At 35.9% G+C, this 20,837-nt stretch overlaps 1 protein-coding gene across 2 annotated transcripts in view; it reads left to right on the top strand.

Annotated features, from left to right (window-relative positions):
* The window catches only part of TMEM135 (transmembrane protein 135), a 255,216-nt gene that overhangs the window by 27,646 nt on the left and 206,733 nt on the right, over positions 1 to 20,837 (top strand). For both annotated transcript variants that reach the window (XM_045038638.1, XM_011286541.4), the window contains exon 3: positions 727 to 819. In XM_045038638.1, the coding sequence (XP_044894573.1) occupies positions 727 to 819 (93 nt within the window). The remainder of the gene's footprint in view (positions 1 to 726; positions 820 to 20,837) is intronic.

Below are 20,837 nucleotides of genomic sequence, written 5' to 3'. Positions count from 1 at the left end.
TAGTAAGTACCGTAAGAAAAAGTTATCAAGGATTGTAGAAGCAAAGAAGGGGTGACATTTGTTAAATATTTATCATGCGTTAAGAAATAGGGGTAGTAATAATAATTATAACAGCTAACATTTCCTTAGCACTTTCCATGTGCTGTGCATGGTGCTAGGAAATAGCTCATGTAGTCCTCATAACAACTGTATGAGATAGGTAATATTATTGTTCCCATTTGATAAGGAAACTGAGAACATAGAGGGTTTGCATAGTAATGTTGGATCTAGGGAATGTCTGAATGAATGTGACTGACTAAATTATTGGAAGGAGAGATTCTTATTAGTTTGCTGTTGTAGTAACCGGATTCGGAGATGGTAAGAGACTTAACTAAGGCAGGGGTAGCAGATTGGAGAATTTGAGAGTTCGATTGCATATGGAAAAACTTAAGGGAATGATTTAATGTGTGGGGAAAAGGAAAAGGGAGAAGCTAAGGCTGTTTCAAAGTGTCACACGTAAGTGGGTAGGTCGTCGTTGATCCTATTAACCTAGGAAAACAGGAGAGAGAGCAAGTTCATGGCAATAGGGGAGAGAGCTAATGAGTTAGTTTGGTTATGGACATGTTGAATTTGAGGTGCTGTGAGACATTTAGGTAGAGTGTGGAGTGAAGAAGGGGAACTTCTGTTCGTAATAACTGAAATAACCAAATAAAAATTTCATACAAAAATTCCAAATTTGAATTTCAGGAGGATACTTGGAAAATTCTACTCTTGGAGTCCTGGCTTTGGTGCCGCTTTGCCAGCATCTTATGTGGCCATTCTAATTGAAAGAAAAAGCAGGTAAATTTTCATATATCTACATATTTAATAGAACTAGTTTACTGTCCTCTACCCCAACTAAAATTTTTTTGACTTACTATTTCTTATAGTCCAGGGGTGAGAAATATTTCCACATATATTTTTAGTCTTACAGATACTTGATGGAAAATTTAATTTTGTATTGATATTGTTATTTATGTTTATTAAGTTCATTAAAATATAAAGATTGACTTTATAGAATAATAATACCCACTGGTCTTTGTTTACTAAAAAATTAGAGAGTTATCTCTAAATAAAACATGACATACACAAATCTGATTGAAGGTCTTTTCCATAATGACAATACCATTATCACACTTGAGAAAATTAACAGTTTTCTTTTATCATCTACATCTGTAATTTGCTTCAACTCATTGAGTGATATCTGTTAAAGTCAGATATCCTTATTTTTAAGGTATCCTCTCATTGAAAAAAATATGTTCATTTATATAAGCCTGAAAGTGTTTCAAGTGACATAAGATTTCTTTATGTAAATTATTCAGTCAGGTAAACAGTTGAAGGTAAAACTTTTGCATAAAGGAATTTTTACTGTCTCATGAATAATGATTTTCATTGCTGAGAACTGCTTTGATTCCATCTTTTTTCCAGAGAGTCACAGTGGGGTCATGTATTAATCAAGATAAGGTCATCATCCAGTTTATGAAGATGTTCGCTAGAGTCACTCATCTCACATTAAGAGTATAGATAGATCTTATCAGTTAATTAAATATTTACTTAAACCACCTGAGGCCATTTTTAATGCTTTCTTGTGTAACATAATGGTGTCTAAACATTTGGTTCTTTGCTTGTGTCAGAATACTTTTGGATTATTAAAATTACCAAAATCAAAGGACTGGTGGATATTGTTGCCCCAGCATAATCAAGTCAGAATCACTAGAAACATAGGTTATCACACCTGAGAGTATAGTACAGAATAGTACTGAGTATTAAGAGTGTGGATTCTGGAGCTGTACTATCTGGTTTAGGCAACTGGCTCTGTCACTTACTGCAACTACTTGATTTATTTAAAAATGTGAATACTGGTTTTAGAAATATGATTTTAAATCATACACGAAACTTTAAAGATGCTTTAAACCAAGTTTGCTCTTATTTATTTTTAGCACTTGAGTAATAAGAGCATTTTAGAAGTTATTTGCCTAATTTTCAACAGAAAATGTTGAAATTGAATACTTGTGTACCCACCTAGAGTCAACAGTTGTTAATATTTTGCTATTTTTACTTAGTTGTAAGTGATTATATGTATGTGTGGTTATGTGTGTGTATGTGTGTGAATCATTGTAAACATCATGACACTTTACTCCTAAATACTTGAGCATTCAAATAGGGGTATTTTCCTGTGTAATTACAACACTATTATCAAAGTAAGAAAATCAACAGGCACTCCCTAATACCAGCTAGTCCGTAGTGTCCTAAAATGCTTTTATTACTGTTTTTTTGAAATAGACTCTAGTGGAGATTATGTATAGAGTTTTGTTTCTTTATTTTCTTTTAATCTAGCTAAATCTCCCCACTCCTTCCCTCTCCCCATGACATTGACTTATTGATGTGACAGTTGTCTTGGGTGTAAAACTTTTCTGGTTTTGTCTGAATTTTTTCCTCATGGAATTGTTTAATTGTTTCATTTAATTCATGTATTTCCTGTAAACTGAAGTTTAGTCTAAAGACTTGATAGCATTTAGATTAAACATTCTTGGTAAGAATATACTTCATAGATGATGCAGAGGCCATCAGGTCCATAATTCCAAGTAGTTCCAAGTTTGAATATGTGATTAAAGTGGCAAACATCAGATCTTTTCAATAAACCTGTTAATTTGGGGGAATTAGATTTCTTGACATTCCACAGTCCTTTGCTGGAGTGAACCTGAGTTGTTCATGATAATCACAATTTGTGGATTGGCTAATTGTGTGTGTGTGTGTGTGTGTGTGTGTGTGTGTGTGTGTGTGTGTATTCTTTATTAGGATTGAGTGTCATTTACTTCATAAATATTACAGAAGTTTTCCTCTTTTTTACTGCTCTAGAATAGTTTAGTGATGAATTTTCTGGCTTTTGAGAATTTTCTATTAAAGAAGATTAAATGGTCCCTTTGTTATTAATTTCTAGTTTTATTGCATTCTTATCTGAGAATGTTCAGAGTATTTTCTCTGTATGAAACTTTATAAGGTTTTTATTGTGGCTTAATTTATGCTCAATTTTTGTAACTGTGTTTTGAACATTTGAAAAAAGTGCATTCTTTTATTGGGAGTTCAAAGGTTGGTAGATAGCTATCAGATCTATGCTATTGAATATGGTTTTAGGTTGTATCTTTAATTCCAGGTGCAATTTCTAGCATTAAAAAGTATGCTCTTTTGGGAATGCAAGCTGGTGCAGCCACTCTGGAAAACAGTATGGAGGTTCCTCAAAAAACTAACAATAGAACTACCCTATGACCCAGCAATTGCACTTCTAGGCATTTATCCATGGGATACAGGTGTGGTGTTTCAAAGGGACACATGCACCCCCATGTTTATAGTAGCACTATCCACAATAGCTAAAGTATGGAAAGAGCCCAGATGGTCCCTCGATGGATGAATGGATACAGAAGGTGTGGTATATATATACAATGGAGTATTACTCGGCAATCAAAAAGAATGAAATCTTGCCATTTGCAACTATGTGGATGGAACTGGAGGGTATTATGCTAAGTGAAATTAGTCAGTCAGAGAAAGACAAAAATCATATGACTTCATTCATATGAGGACTTTAAGACACAGAACAGATGAACATAAGGGAAGGGAAGCAAAAATAATATAAAAACAGGGAGGGGGACAAAACAGAAGAGACTCTTAAATATGGAGAACAAACTGAGGGTTACTGGAGGGGTTGTGGGAGGGGGGATGGGCTAAACGGGTAAGGGGCATTAAGGAATCTACTCCTGAAATCATTGTTGCATTATATGCTAACTAATTTGGATGTAAATTAAAAAAAATTAAAATTAAATTAAAAAAAGTCAATAACAACAACAACAAAAAGTATGCTCTTTATTTCATTTAATGTATTTTGGCTTGACTTCCAAATTTTTAGTTACCTTTTTTTTTTGCTTGCATTTGCCTAGTATGTCTTTATCTTCTTGAAACACTTTATATGTCTGTCTCATATGCCACATAAATTTGGGCTATATTTGGAGTTCCAATCTGAAAAAATCATTTTATTTGAAAATGTAAGTTCAGTCCATATACATTTACTTACACAACTAATATATTTGGCTTTTTATTATATTTGTCACTATGTACTCTGTTTTATTATTATCTTTCTTTTACTTTTAACTTTGACATGATTATAGAGTCATGGAATATTACACAAATAATACAGAGAGACACATGAAAACTTAATCAGTTTCTCCACAGGATAGCATCTTCTGTAACTGTAGTATAATAAAAAACCAGGAAATTGACAATATTGTCAGCTAGACTATAGCCCTTATTCATGTTCACCAGCTTTTACATTGACACATATTGACCATTATAGTATCTTACAAAGTAATTTCACTGTTCTAAAAATCCTCTGTACTTGGCCTTCATTTCACCCTTCCCCCAACCCCTGGTGACTACTGATCTTTTTAACTGTCTCTGTAGTTTTACCTTTTGCAGAGTATCATATAGTTAAAATCATACAGTATGTCAGCTTTTCAGATTGGCTTCTTTTTTTTATTAATATGCCTTTAAGCCTCATCTATGTCTTTACATGACTTGATAGGTCATTTCTTTTTAGTGCTGAATAATATTCCATCATCTGGATATACAACTGTCTATCTTTTGCCCTGCTGCAGGACATTTTGGTTGCTTCCAAGTTTTGGCAAATACCAGTAAAGCTGCTATAAACATTCATGTGCAGGTTTTGTGTATTTATGTTTTCAACCCCTTTGGGTAAATTACCAAGGGGTATGATTGCTATATCATATGTTAAGAGTATGTTTGACTTTGTAAGAAACTGCCAAACTGTTATCCAAAGTGGCTGTACCAGTTTGTTTCCCCACCAGCAGTGAATGAGAGTTTCTGTTGCTCCACATCCTTGCCAGCACTTAGTGTTGCCAGAGTTCTGCATTCTGGCCATTTTAATAGGAGTGTGGTAGTATCTCATTGTTTGAATTTACATTTCCTTAATGGCAAATGTTGTAGAGCATTTCTTCATGTGCTTTTTATTGTATTTTATTTTATTTATTATTATATTTTATGTGCTTAATTTTTAAAAAAAATTTTTTTTTCAACGTTTATTTATTTTTGGGACAGAGAGAGAGAGACAGAGCATGAACAGGGGAGGGGCAGAGAGAGAGGGAGAGACAGAATCGGAAACAGGCTCCAGGCTCTGAGCCATCAGCCCAGAGCCTGACGCGGGGCTCGAACTCACGGACCGCGAGATCGTGACCTGGCTGAAGTTGGACGCTTACCCGACTGCGCCACCCAGGCGCCCCTCTTATGTGCTTAATTAATCTGTATGTCTTTATAGTAGATTTCTTGTATACAACATGTAGTTGGGTCGTGTTTTTTTGATCAGCTCTGGTAATGTTTGTGTTTTAATTGCTATACTTAAGACTATTGACATTAAAAGTGATTATTAATATAGATGGATTCATATCTACTACATTTGTTCATGTTTTCTTTTTGTTCCCTTGTTGTTTGTTTTGATTTTCTGTCTTCCCACTTACTCTGCCTTTTGTGGTTTTAATTGAACATTTTATATGGTTCCATTTTTCTCTCCTTTCTTGGTAATTGATTATACATTTTTTAAACTTTTTTTAGTGGTTGCCCTAGTTTTGTAATATACATTTACAACTAATCCTACTCTACTTTCAAATAACACTATAGCTTTTCATAGGTAGTGAGTATACCTTATGATAATAATGTAATCCTAATTCCTTCTTCCTGTCCCTTATGTCATTGCTATCATTCAGTTATATCTAAGTATTCATGACACACACACACACACACACACACACACACACACACATACACACACACCCCTCATATATATACATAAGCATACAAAATCAATTACATTGTTGCTTTGATTACATTATTACATTATTTTTATGTTGTTACAGTATTATTTTGAATGAACTGTTATCAGAGCAATTAAGAATAAGAAAAATAAAATTGTTTTTTCTTTAATGTTCCACCTTTCTTTATGTAGATGAGTTTCTTATCTGTATTGTTTTCTTCCTCTTTAGAGAACATTTAACATTTCTTGCAGAGCAGGTCCACTAGCAACAAATATTCTCAATTTTTTTTTGGTGCGATAAAGTCAGGATACTTTCTCAGGGTACAGAATTCTAGGTTGTTTTTTTTTTTTTTTTCCCTTGTCAACAATAGATATTTCACTCCACTCTCTTGTTTGCATGGTTTCTGAGGAGAAGTTGGATGCAATTATCCTTGTTCCTCTATAGGTAAGGTGGTTTTTTTTTCCCTCTGGCCTCTTTCAGGGTTTTCTTTATATTTATTTTTCTGTAGTTTTAATAAGGTATGTCTAGATGTAGTTGTGTTGTTGTGTGGTTTTTTTTCTTGGGCATATATGCTGCTTGGTGTTCTTTGAACTTTATTGATTTGTGGTTTGGTATCTAACATTAATTTAGGAAAACTGTCAGTCATTATTGTTTTGAATATTTCTCCTGTTCTATTCTCTCTTTCTCTCCTTTAGCTTTTCCCATTATGTGTATGTTATACTTTTTGTAATCCTTGGATATTCTGTATTTTTTTTTTTTTCTAGTCTCTGTTCTTACTGTTTTACAGTTTTCAAGGATTCTGTGATATATCAAGAGTATGGTGATATATTCTCTAGCTCAGAGATTCTTTCCTCAGCTGTGTCCAGTCTACTAATGATATGATTATATTGAAGGCACTCTCATTTCTGCTGTAGTTCCTTTTCTTTGTGGAATTTCATCTCTCTGCTTACCTTGCTCATCTGTTTCTGTATGCTATCTACTTGATCCATTAGAGTCCAGTATTAATCATTCTTCTGTTTGTTTGTTTGTTTGTTTAAAAGTAGGCTCCACACCCATTGTGGGGATTGAACTCATGACCCTGAGATTAAGAGTCCAAGGTTCTTTACCTACTGAGCCAGGAGAGTGCCCTAATCATTGTTTTAATTTTAAATTCCTGGTCTGATAATTCCAGCATCTCTGCCATGTCTGGTTATGATGCTGCTCTGTGTCTTCAAATTGTGATTTTTGCATTTTGATGTGCCTTGTAATTTTTTTCTTGATAGCTGGGCATGATGTACCAGGTGAAAGGAATTACTGTAATAGGCTGTTACTAATGTGGTGAGGTGTTGGGGGAAGGAAACTGTTCTATAGTCCTGTGGTTAGGCCTCAGTCTCTTAGTGAGCATGTGTCTCTAGACTGAACTTTATAAGCCTTTCTCAGTTTTTCTTTTCCTCTTAGGTGGGGCAGGATAGTTAGAATGTGCTGGAGTTGGATATTTTGCTTTCTTGCATGTGGAATTCTAAAGCTGGCTGGAGTTAGGTATTTCCCTTCCCCATGTCACTTAGGCTCTTGTAATGCCCTAGTAGGTTAGGCTCTGGTAAACTAGCTTTTACCAAGGACAGGCCCTGTTAAGAATAGAATGCTCTGGCTCATTTCAAAATGATTCCTCTGTGTTTCCCCTACTTGGAAGCGTAAATAAGCGGCTTTCCCCCTGTCATTTACTTAGTTAAGCTCCCAGAGGTAAAATGCACAAAGGTATGAGGGTCCCTCTATGACTGGGCACCCCTTGAGTTTTTCACTCTCAGACCTGTCCACACTGAGCCTCCTGCAGTTTATCAGTTTCCTGTTTCCTGTTCTGGCTCTCATTCCCTCTGAGGTTTTAGCTGGTTTTGTTCTGGTAGATTGTGATTCTCTATCTGCCTGTAGTCCCTTCAGTTTTGGGGGCAATAGTTTGTAGGGTGACCTTGCTTCTCTTATGGATCTAAAAAGAGTTGTTGAGTTTTCAGTTTCCTTAGCTTTTTTACTTGCTGTTAGGACTAAGTGAGGACTTCCAAGCTCCTTGCACAGAAACTGGAAACTTGGAGAAGACATTTTTTTTTAGTCCATTTTTATGTTTTTGTTTTTTTTTCTTTTTTTAGTGCTTGCTCTAAGGACTACTTAGATATCTTTAACTTTAGAGCTTCTTAGTGTTAATATTCCACCATCTTGCAAAACGTAGAAATGTATTTAGGTCCATTTTAAGTCTGCTTGCCATATGATCTCTTTTATTTTGCTGCCCCCACTCCCTTTCTTTGACTGGTGAATGGTCTTTCTCTGGCACCAGGGATTCAATTATCCATTCTTTCTCCATGGATTTGTAATGGCCCTTGTCATATACCAATTTTTAATATACGTGTGCATTGTCAATTGCTCAATTCTTTTCTCGTGATATATTAGTCTAGGTATTATTTTTTATAATTTTAGTTAAAAAAAATCAAACTTTTCTTTGAAGATAAACATGTGTTTAAATACAATAACACCAAAGTAAAATTGTGCTATTGATATTAATAACTATAACTTTTTAAGGCACAAAGAGGTTTCCTGGAAGTGAGGTGATAACTTGGATTTTAGTTACTAGTTCAATTCCTGCTCTTTTTGCTTTTGATAACAAACTTTTATTTTAAAGTTTTCTGCTTTCATTTCTTTTAAGTGAGCTATTGCACTGGTGTTTTATATGTAGACACTAGATAGTCTCAGAAAATTTGTAGGTAGTTATAAATTATGATCTGTTCTGAATATTAATTGGAATAGTCTGACCTAATCAAAATTTTAACTGTAGCTTCTTTGTAAGGATTTTCTTGTGGTTGCTGAAGAAAAATTGATCCTTATGTTGATGTGATTGTGGAGTAATTGAACCTTGTGTGATGTATAGTGATTTAGTTCTGTTGTTTATTAGGTGATGAAGTTATTACCTGGAAATAGCTCTCTAGTTCTTTTTTTTTTCTTGAGAGTTGTGTGGTTGTGTGTGTATATGTATAGCCACCACAAATCCTGGTTTGGGGTCTAATTAAAAATTTAAATTTTAGCCTTTTATTTTTTTTTTATTTTTATTTTTTAGTTTTTTTTTAATGTAATTTATTTTTTAAATTTACATCCAAGTTAGTTAGCATATAGTGCAACAATGATTTCAGGAGTAAATTCCTTAATGCCCCTTACCCATTTAGCCCATCCCCCCTCCCACAACCCCTCCAAGTAACCCTCAGTTTGTTCTCCATATTTAAGAGTCTCTTCTGTTTTGTCCCCGTCCCTGTTTTTATATTATTTTTGCTTCCCTTCCCTTATGTTCATCTGTTTTGTATCTTAAAATCCTCATATGAGTAAAATCATACGATATTTGTCTTTCTCTAATTTCATTTAGCATAATACCCTCTAGTTCCATCCACATAGTTGCAAATGGCAAGATTTCATTCTTTTTGATTGCCGAGTTATACTCCATTGTGTGTGTGTGTGTGTGTGTGTGTGTGTGTGTGTGTGTGTATGTGTATATATATATATATATATATATATATGTGTGTGTGTATATATATATACACATACCATATCTTCTTTATCCATTCATCCATTGATGGACATTTGGGCTCTTTCCATACTTTGGCTATTGTTGATAGTGCTGCTATACACATTGGGGTGCATGTGCCCCTTTGAAACAGCATACCTGTATCCTGTGGATAAATACCTAGTAGTGCAATTGCTGGGTCGTAGGGTAGTTCTGTTTTTAATATTTTTTATTTTTAAAAAATGTTTATTACTTGTTTTTGAGAGAGATAGAAAAAGGGTGAGAAAATGGGGGAGGAGCAGAGAGGTAGAGGAAGAGAGAATCCCAAGCAGGCTTCCTGCTTTCAGTGGAGAGCCTGATGTGGGGCTCTGTCCCTCAAACTACAAGATCATGACTTTGAGCGCAAATCAAGAATTGATCACTTAACTAACTGAGCTACCCAGGCACTCTGTGACTTATTTTTTAAAAAGCAGATTTAAAAAAAATTTTTGGAGTTCACCTTTAAACATAGAAAAGCAATTTTTTTGCTCCATCTTTTTATAAGTTTCTTTATAGTATATCTTATTTTAAATGAGTCTGGTCTATGTTTATCTAAAATTGTGTAAAAGTTAATGGTCTTATTTGCTTTGAGAAAGTGTTTTTTATTTGCCACAAATTTTAGTAAGATTTCATTAAATATCAAGACTCCTTAATAGATTATATGTAACCTAGAAAGGTTGAAGTTATGTACATCTAGTTACCAAAGTGAAGTGTGTTAATATTACAGTTTTTACTTTAAGGAAAAAGAATTTGTAATTATGCCCTTAATTCATGAAGAAAATCAGTGATATGTTGGTGGAGATAGCCAGCAGGCAGCTTGAAGCTCGATTCAGAAGAAGCATGGTAGTCATAAATAAAATTTGAAATTTTCTTCTTATAGGTGGTCACTAGGGCTGTGGGAGATTAGAGTGAAAATCCAGAATAAAAAGAAATCTGAGGTTAGAAGGTGGTAAACGACAGTGTTTAAGTAGTCAGTTGTCCATTGAGATGAGTGTACGGTTCATATTTTTAATAAAGTCAGTAATAGAGTGGAAGATAACAATATGGAGGATTAGCAGTGTCAAATTATAGTGGTAGCCCTAATTTTTAAATCTCCAAAACTTTAGTTAATAGTGAAGTCTTTACTCTGAGATTATACATTTTTGTACTCAATTGTGTAATCGGTTTTTTGAGAAGCATTTAATGAGGTAAGAGCATACACTATGGTTGTACACATACACATATGTGTGATGATATACATAGATACAGATATGTAAGTGAAGATCTGTCTGTCTTCATAAGTATGTCTTCATCTATATTGGTTTGACTTTCTTTCCTTCTTACTTTTCTTCTCTCCCTCTCCAACCCATCCATCCATCCATCCATCCATCCATCCATCCGTCTTTCCCAGTCTTCCTCTTCCTTTTACAGAATTAAGCATGCTTTGCCAGCTAGTTCCTGAAACCTCCTAAGAGGGCAGTTTACTTAAATCTTAATCGTGTCACTGTGGGATTCTGAGAAAACTTTGAAGTTGTTTCCAGGGTTGCTCAAAAAATTTGTGCCACAAAGAACTGTGATCATAGTAACTCAGCAGGAAGCATTGGTAACATCTAGTTTATCCCTAGGTGGGCTGTTAAGAACTAGTCTTCTCTTTCTGTTTCTAGGAAGTGTTTTGTTTATGGTTCAGAAAGTTGCTCTGATGGATTTTGTTTTGTAGAACTGCTATGGAATTTGCTTTGATATTTAGTATTAGTTTAGATAAGTTAAAACTGCAGGGTGCTCAAACATGACATGGATTAAAATATTGAAAATTGCATATTTATTCTAAACCTACTCATGTGTTGCATTGTTAGATTACACTGTTGTAGTTATGAAACTCCTAAGCAGATATGACCAAAATGAATGAACTCTATAATATGTGAATAAAATACCATGAATTTGGTTTATAAATTCTTGGCATCTTCATCTTTAAGTGTCATGTTATCTTCACAGGAAGAAAATTAAATTACCTTACAGTCTTCTGAAAAGTTTACTTTGTATTATCTGCTGTATATAACAGAATATGATCATAGACTCTTGCTCTTATTTTTCCATTCCTGTACTTTAAGGCGGTACTTTTATACTGTTCTAAAACATTGTGACAGATGAAAATATGTTGTATCTTGAAAGACTTTCTGAGATCATTAAATAGCATCTCGTAGTAGTCATTACAATTGTTAGCAATTTTCACTATGCTTTTCTCTCATCTATAATTTCCCGTTTTTTGTAGCGCGCGCACACACACACACACACACACATAGGGAGAGAGAGAGAGAGAGACAGAGAGAGACAGAGAGAGAGAGAGAAGGAATATATATAAACACTTAGAATCTGGAAGTTATACGATGCCTACTGTACTCCCTAATAGCTATAGTTATGAAATGTGTTACAGTGTCATTCAAAAGTTTCAGAAAGTTAAGGGCGCCTGGGTTGCTCAGTCGGTTGAGCGACATGGGCCCAGGTCATGATCTCTGGATTTGTGGGTTTGAGCCCTGGGTTGGTCTCTGTGCTGACAGCTTAGAGCCTGGAGCTTGCTTCGGATTCTGTGTCTCCCTGCCTTCTCTCTGCTCCCACCCTCCACTTGTGTGCATGTGCACGCTCTCTCTCTCTCTCTCTCTCTCTCTCTCTCTGTCTCTGTCTCTCAAAAAAAAAAAATAAATGTAAAAAAAATTTTTAAAAAAGTTTTGGAAGGTTAGCCAAAGAATATATACATTAAGGTTTCCAGACAAAAAGAAAAGACAATTGTCCATCTAATTAGACACGATAATGTTGTTAAAAGATAAGAAAATTTGGAGTTCAATAGAATGTGAGGATACCTTTAAATTTACTGAGGTGTTAAGGAAGTTTAATTATTTTAATGTTTTCCTGCGAGAATAATGGTACTTTTATTACACAGAGTTCTTAAACAGTGATTCTTAACACTTTTTTCGGCAGTACCCCTTGATGTGCACACCCCTCCTTAAATTTTGCATAGAAGTTGAAGACATTCACCCCTTCCTGTATCAAAAAAAATTATTTGTGGTTCACTGAGCTTCACCTGTCTTCCAGTCAATCCAGTGATTCACAGAATGGAAGTAAAGTGTCACAATCTCCTGGGAAATTTAAAAAGTTACTGTTTTTCTAGGCCCTAGCTCTTCCTATTCAGGCCTAGGTCACCTTTTGTTCTTATTGGCACTTCTTCCTTCCCCATAACTGTGTAGTATTATTTTATTATTACGATTTTATTTTATTGTTTTTAAATGTTTATTTTTTTATTTTTGAGAGAGAAAGAGCGTGTGTGTGTGGTGGGGAGGGACAGAGAGAGTTGGGGGCCGAGGATCCAAAGTGGACTCTGTGCTGGCAGCAGAGAGCCCGATGCAGGGCTTGAACTCACAAACCATGAGCTCATGACCCAACCCGAAGTCAGATGCTTAACCAACTGACTGAACCACCCAGGTGCCCCTGTTGTAGTAGTATTTTAATAGGTAACTTGGTTTCTAGAGAGAATTTACTCAAGTAAAAGGAAGTGACCTGTTTGTCTTCAGATCTTGGCTAGATATAGTCAAATGTTTAATAGTAAAATGGCATTTAATAGACTTACCAGTTTCTTGTGATACTCAGCATCCCTGGAGAAGTGATAAAATAAATCAATATTGTGATATTCTGCACCTACCAAATTGCCACTGGAACTGAGGTTGAAGACACCACATCTGGGAAACCTATCAAAAAGAGTCTGCTTTTAATACAGCATATCATGCCCTTCAGAGATACTGTCTTTTCATTCTTGAGGCTGTTAGTTCTGGGTTGGAATTCGGATAAAGCTGGGAGGGAGATGCTCTTTCTCATTGTTTGGGAACAATAAATTGAAACCTAAGACCAGAATAGGATTTCATCTAATAACAATACATCCTCTGCTTTTTCCCAGTAGTAAGAGTGTGTCAGGGTTTTATTCATTCTAAAGTCAGTGAGTTACAGAATTTAAAGGTAAGTTAGTAATGGACAGATTTTCTACCTTAGAAGCAGTGCTTTGGAAAGTACATGAAGCTGACTTCTAATTCCACCTTGTCTTTGTGCTACTTTTATATTTTTAAGTAAACCACATAAATTTTCTGACAGAGAGGATAATAGTATCTATATCACACTTTGTAAGACTCCTAAGAGGATAAAATTTGCTTTCAAATATTTATTATACCTTGCAAATTATTAAATTTTATGCAAATGTAAATTACTTGATCACATCTTTGCTTGCTAATAAATTGATATCACTATTTTTTCTCCTGTCTAGTGGATATCTTTTGTGATTATGTTTCTATAATATATTTTATGTCTCTACTATATTCCTAGTAGGCTGGGTTCTTAGTAACACTTTGTCTAGAAATTCCATAACCATTTGTTTAGTGCCTATTCGATATGCCAGGTACTTTTGCGGGTGTGTGAAAATGTGAAGGTAAACAAGATAATCTTTGCCTGCTAGTTAAAGATAAACGGTTATATTATCAGGTAGATAATTTGTTGAATTTTAGAGATGGAATTAGATTAGTGGAACAAATACGGTAGTTCACTTCATAAGGAAATGTATGATTGGGTACTACTACTGAAATTGCAGAGATACACTTTTATTTTGGTTTTGTAATTAAGTATAATGTTTTTTTCTTTATATGTAACCGGCTTTGGGAAGATAGGTATCACTTGAAAAGGTTTTAACTTTTCTGTGTGTGACTCTTAGATGTTGATGTTACCCTAATTTTTCTTTATGTAATTTACTTAAAATAAGAACATCTTTGATTTAGAATTTGGTAGGAGTTGATAAGATTGGTAAAGATTAGTAAGAACAATTTCAATTCATTTGTAGAAATCATAGACAAGAAAGCTACCAGGAAGCTTCTAGATCATCTTTGCAGTGATTTTCAAATTCTTTTTTAGAGGAGCAGTAGAATTCTGTTGTTTTTGCTGAGGTGTGTTAGGACCTGCTGAACAGGGTCATTGCCTGTGGGGTTTGGTTCAGTGGGTTTGCCTAGACCTCCTTCCCCTTTTAACCCGAGTAGACCCAACATTATGTTTATATTGGTGATAAATGTATGTTTTTGTTAAATAATTTTTATGTTTAAAGTTAGGTAACTAGTCTTGTTCCCTCATTAAAAAAACCTTTTTTTTTTTTTAATATTTATTTTGAGAGACAGAGAGAGAGACAGTGCAAGCAGGGAAGGGGCAGAAAGAGAGGGGAAACACAATCCCAAGCAGGTTCTGAGCTGTCAGCATAGAACCCGATGTGAGGCTTGAACTCATGGACTGACCACGAGATCATTTCCTGAGCCAAAGTCAGACTTTCAACCTACTGAGCCACTCCGGCACCTCTTGTTCCCTCATTTTAATGACAAAATTAAATTACAGAATACCAGAGAATTAAAGTTAAATAAAATTCTGATTTTCAAACTTCAGTTGTTAAGTGAAACCATACTGCCTCCATGTGGCTTTAGTGGTAATAGAAATCTTCTTAAGCCATTTTATTTTTTATTTATTTTATTAATTATTTTTAATGTTTATTTATTTTTGAGAGAGACAGAGTACAAGCAGGAGAGGGGGCAGAGAGAGAGAGGGTGACACAGAATCTGAAGCAGGTTCCAGGCTCTGAGCTGTGAGCACAGAGCCCAACACGGGGCCCAAACTCATGAACGGCAAGATCATGACCTGAGCCGAAGTCGGACGCTTAACCGAATGAACCACCCAGACGCCCCTTAAGCCATTTTAAATAATGAACAGTCAAGATTGTATATGACTGGGTTGGACTTCAAGATTTCATTGACATGTTAATATTAAGACCTGACATGAAATTTAAGTGAAAATCATTTGATATTGGTACTTGTTTTATTTATAAAGGTTTTTTTCTTTTCAGTATGAAAAATGCTAATAATTGAAACTCAAACAGATTTTTATAATTTCCAAAGTTTATTTTAACTCTGTCCTTAAACTCTTAAAACATTAAAGACTTCTTTCCGTATGTATGTATGTATGTATGTATGTATGTATGTATGTATGTCAAGTTAGCTAACATATAGCGTGGTCTTGGCTTCAGGAGTAGATTCTTATGATTCATCACTTACATACAACACCCAGTGGTCATCCCAACAAGTGCCCTCCTCAGTACCCATCACCCAACTCCTCCACCCACCCAATCCCCACCCCCATCAACCCTCAGTTTGTTCTCTGTATTTAAAGAGTCTCTTATGGTTTGCCCTCCTCTCTGTAACTTTTTTTCCTTCCCTTCCCCTATGGTCTTCTGTTAAGTTTCTCAAATTCCACATATGAGTAAAATCATAGGATATCTGTCTTTCTCTGATTGACTTACTTCACTTAGCATAATACCCTCCAGTTCCATCCACGTTGTTGGAAATGACAAGGCTTCATACTTTTTCATTGTCAAGTAGTGTTCCATTGTATATATATACCATATCTTCTTTATCCATTCATCAGTTGATAGACATTTGGGCTCTTCCCATAATTTGGCTATTGTTGATAGTGCTGCTGTAAACATTGGGGTACCAAGTGCTCCTACAAGTCAGCACTCCTATGTCCTTTGGATAAATTCCCAATAGTGCTATTGCTGGGTTGTAGGGTAATTCTGTTTTTAATTTTTTGAGGAACCTCCACACTGTTTTCCATAGTGGCTGCACTAGTTTGCATTCCCACCAACAGTGCAAGAGGGTTCCTGTTTCTCCACATCCTCGCCAGCATCTGTTGTCTCCTGAGTTGTTCATTTTAGCCACTCTGATAAGTGTGAGGTGGTATCTCAGTGTGGTTTGATTTGTATTTCCTGATGATGAGCAATGTTGAGTATCTTTCCATATGTCTGTTTACCATCTGGATGTCTTCTTTGGAAAAGTGTCTATTTATGTCTTCTGCCCATTTCTTCACTGGATTATTTGTTTTTTGGTTGTTGTGTTTAGTAAGTTCTTTATAGATTTTGGATACTAATCCTTTATCTGATATGTCATTTGCAAATATCTTCTCCCATTCCACTGGTTGCTTTTTAGTTTTGTTGGTTGTTTCCTTTGCAGTGCAGAAGCTTTTTATCTTGATGACATCCAGTACATTCTTGCTTTTATTTCCCTTGCTTTCGGAGATATGTCAAGTAAGAAGTTGCTGTGGCTGAGGTCAAAGAGGTTGCTGCCTGTTTTCCCCTGTAGGATTTTGATGGTTTCCTGTCTCACATTTAGGTCTTTTATCCATTTTGAGTTTATTCTTGTGTATGGTGAAAGAAAGTGGTTCAGTTTCATTCTTCTGCATTTTGCTGTCCAGTTCTCCCGGCACCATTTGTTAAAAAGACTGTCTTTTTTCCATTGGATACTCTTTCCTGCTTTGTCCAAGATGAGTTGGCCATATATATAAATAGTTCCATTTCTGGGTTCTCTATTCTATTCCATTGGTCTGTGTGTCTGTTTTCAGGCCAACACCATACTCTCTTGATGATTACAGCTTTGTAGTACAGGCTAAAGTCCAGAATTATGAGGCCTCCAGCTTTGGTTTTCTTTTTCAACATTACTTTAGCTATTCAGGGACTTGTGTGGTTCCATAGAGATTTTAGGATTGTTTGTTCTAACTCTGTGAAGAATGCTGGTGCTATTTTGATTGGGATTACATTGAATGTGTAGATTGTTATGGGTAGTATCAACATTTTAACAATATTTGTTCTTTCAATCCATGAACATGGAATATTTTTCCATTTCTTTGTGTCTTCTTTAGTTTTTTTCATGAGTTTTCTATAGTTTTCAGTGTACACATCTTTTACCCCTGGTTAGATGTATTCCTAGGTATTTTATGGTTCTTGGTGCAATTGTAAATGGGATCGATTTCTTGATATATCTTTCTGTTGCTTCATTATTGGAGTATAGAAATGCAACCAATTTCTGTACAGAGATTTTATATCCTATGACTTTGTTGTATTCATGTATCAGTTCTATCAGTTTTTTGGTGGAGTGTTTCGGGTTTTCCATGTAGAGTATCATGTCATCTGTGAAGAGTGAAAGTTTGACTTTTTCTTTGCCAGTTTGGATGCCTTTGATTTCATTTTGTAGTCTGATTGCTGAGGCTAGGACTTCTAACACTATGTTAAACAACAATGGTGAGAGTGACATCCCTGTTGTGTTCCTGATCTCAGTGGGAAAGCTCTCAGTTTTTTCCCATTGAGGATGATATTAGCTATGGGTCTTTCGTGTATGGCTTTTATTGATGTGAAGGTATGTTCCTTCTATCTTGACTTTCTTTTTTTTTTTTTTAGTTTTTTTTAACCTTTATTTATTTTTGAGACAGAGAGAGACAGAGCATGAATGGGGGAGGGTCAGAGAGAGGGAGACACAGAATCTGAAACAGGCTCCAAGCTCTGAGCTGTCAACACAGAGCCTGACGCGGGACTCGAACTCACAGACTGCGAGATCATGACCTGAGCCAAAGTCGGATGCTTAACCGACTGAGCCACCCAGGCGCCCCTTTCTTTTTTTTTTTTAATTTTTAAATATCTATTTATTTTTGAGAGGGAGAGACAGAGTGCAAGCAGCGAAGGGGCAGAGAGAGAGGAAGACACAGAATTGGAAGCAGGCTCCAGGCTCTGAGCTGACAGCACTAAGTCCGATGCGAGGCTCAAACCCACAGACCATGAGATCATGACCTGAGCTGAAGTTGGACGCTTAAGTGACTGAGCGATCCAGGCATCCCGTATCCTGACTTTCTTGAGGGTTTTTATTAAGAAAGCATGCTGTTGGGCTGCCTGGGTGGCTCAGTCGGTTGAACGTCTGACTTCAGCTCAGGTCATGATCTCACAGTTCGTGGGTTCGAGCCTTGGGTCAGGCTCTGTGTTGACAGCTTGGAGCCTGGAGCCTGCTTCGGATTCTGTGTCTCCCTTTCTCTCTGCTCCTCCCCCACTCGTGCTCTGTCTCTGTCTCTCAAAAATAAATAGAAATGTTAAAAAAAAACTTAAAGAAAGGATGCTGTATTTTGTCAAATGTTTTTTCTACATCTATTGACAGGATCATATGGTTCTTATCCTTTCTTCTATTAATGTGATGTATCATGTTGATTGATTTGTGAATATTGAACCAGCCCTACAGCTCAGGAATGAATCCCACTTGATCATGGTGAATAATTCTGTTGAATTCTATTTGCTAGTATCTTGTTGAGAATTTTTGCGTCTATGCTCATTAGGAATATTGGCCTGTAGTTCTCCTTTTTAGTGGGGTCTCTGTCTGGTTTGGGAATCAAGGTGATGCTGGCTTCATAGAATGAGTCTGGAAGCGTTCCTTCCATTTCTGTTTTTTGGAACAGCTTGAGAAGAATAGGTATTAATTCTGCTTTAAATGTCTGGTAGACTTCCCCTGGGACGCCATCTGGCCCAGGATTCTTATTTTTGGGAGATTTTTGATAACTGATTCTATTTCTTTGCTGGTTATGGGTCTGTTCAAATTTTCTATTTTTTCCCTTTTGAGTTTTTGTAGCATGTGGATTTCTTCCAGATTGTCCAGTTTGTTGGCATATACTTTTTTATAATATTCTCTAATAATTGTTTCTATTTCTGTGGTGTTGGTTGTGGTCTCTCGTCTTTCATTCGTGATTTTATCTATTTGGGTCCTCGCTCTTTTTGAGAAGTCTGGCTAGGGAGTTATCAATTTTGTTCATTCTTTCAAAAAACCAGCTCTTAGATTGATTGATCTGTTCTACCTTTTTTTTTTTTTTTGTATGTTGTTTATTTCTGTCCTAATCTTTATTATTTCTTCTTCTACTGGCTTTGGGCTTTCTTTGCTTCTTTCTAGTTCCTTTAGGTGTGAGGTTAGGTTCTGTATTTGAGACCTTTCTTGCTTCTTGAGATAGGCCTGGATTGCTATGTTTTTTCCTCTTAGGACTGCCTTTGCTGCATTTTGGACTATTGTGTTTTCATTCTCATTATGCTTCCATATATTTTTTAATTTGTCCTTTAATTTCCTGGTTGACCCATTCATTATTTAGTAGGATATAAAAAAATATTGTTTTTTTAATGTTTAGTTATTTTTGAGAGACAGAGACAGAGCATGAGGAGGGGAGGGGCAGAGAGAGAGGGGGAGACAGAATCTGAAGCAGGCTCCAGGCTCTGAGCTGTCAGCACAAAGACTGATGCAGGCCTTGAACCCACGAACTCTGAGATCATGACCTGAACTGAAGTCGGCTGCTTAACCGACTGAGCCACTCAGGTGCCCCAGTAGGATTTTTTTTTTTAAGTTTATTTATTTTGAGAGAGAGAGAGAGAGAGAGTTGGCGAGGGGCAGAGAGAGAGAGAGGAAGAGAGAGAGAGAATCCCAAGCAGGCTCTGCATTGCCAGTGAGGAGCCTGGTGTGGGGCTTAAACCCATGAACCACGAGATTGTGACCTGAGCCAAAGTCAGATGCTTAACCAACTGAGCCACCTGGGGCGTCCCTAGTAGGATGTTTTTTAACCTCCATGTTATTTGAGGATTTTCCAAATTTTTTCTTGTGGTTGATTTCAAGTTTCATTGTGTTGTGATCTGAAAATATGCATGGTATGATCTCAAATATTTGTTGAGGGCTGTTTTGTGATCCAGTGTGTGATCTGTTTTGGAGAATGTTCCATGTGCACTTGAAGAATGTGTATTCTACTGCTTTTGGATGAAAAGTTCTGAATATATCTGTATTAATTGATTTATATGTTTGGGAGCTCTCATATTGGGGCATAAACATTTACAATTGTTAGCTCTTCTTGATTGATAGACCCCTTCATTATTTTATAATGCTCTTCTTCATCTCTTGTTAGTCTCTGTTTTAAAATCTAGTTTGTCTGATATAAGTATGGCTACTCCAGATTTCTTTTGACATCCAGTAGCATAATAGATGGTTCTCCATTCCCTCACTTTCAATCTGCTGGTGTCCTCAGGTCTAGATTTTTTTTTTAATCCCTTCTGATACCCTGTGTCTTTTGATTGGGGCATTTAGTCCATTTACATTCAGAGTGATTATTGAAAGATAGGGATTTTGTGTCATTGTGTTATCTGTAGGTTTAGTAGTTGTGGTGTTGTCTCTGGTCCTTTGTAGTCTCTGCTGCTTTTCACTCACAGAGTCCCCCATGGGATCTCCTGCAGGGCTAGTTTAGTTAAAGACTTCTTTCCTAAAGAATAGGATCTACTTCATTCATGGTCTTACATGCAGTATAAGTTAAATGAAGTGATTAAGGGTGGAACGTTATCCCTATCTTTGAGTTTCTACCTTAATTCTCATTAAACAAGTTTGATAAATGTGCAATATTTCTGGAAAGTTAAAGTTTATAGAAATTTTTTGTTTGTCCTTTGGCATTAGAAAGTTCACTTAGTGCCTAACTTCTCACTTAACAATGAAGTTAAAACCAAAGTGATTTAGTATGGTTTGTAAGAACATCTAATGAACAATTGCATTGTGTATGAAACAGATAGAAGACCTGAT

The sequence above is a fragment of the Felis catus genome, chromosome D1 (assembly GCF_018350175.1).
Source record: "Felis catus isolate Fca126 chromosome D1, F.catus_Fca126_mat1.0, whole genome shotgun sequence".
Classification (NCBI taxonomy): domain Eukaryota; kingdom Metazoa; phylum Chordata; class Mammalia; order Carnivora; family Felidae; genus Felis; species Felis catus.
The sequence above is the reverse complement of the archived record's forward strand: the minus strand, read 5'-3'. Positions and strand labels throughout refer to the sequence as shown.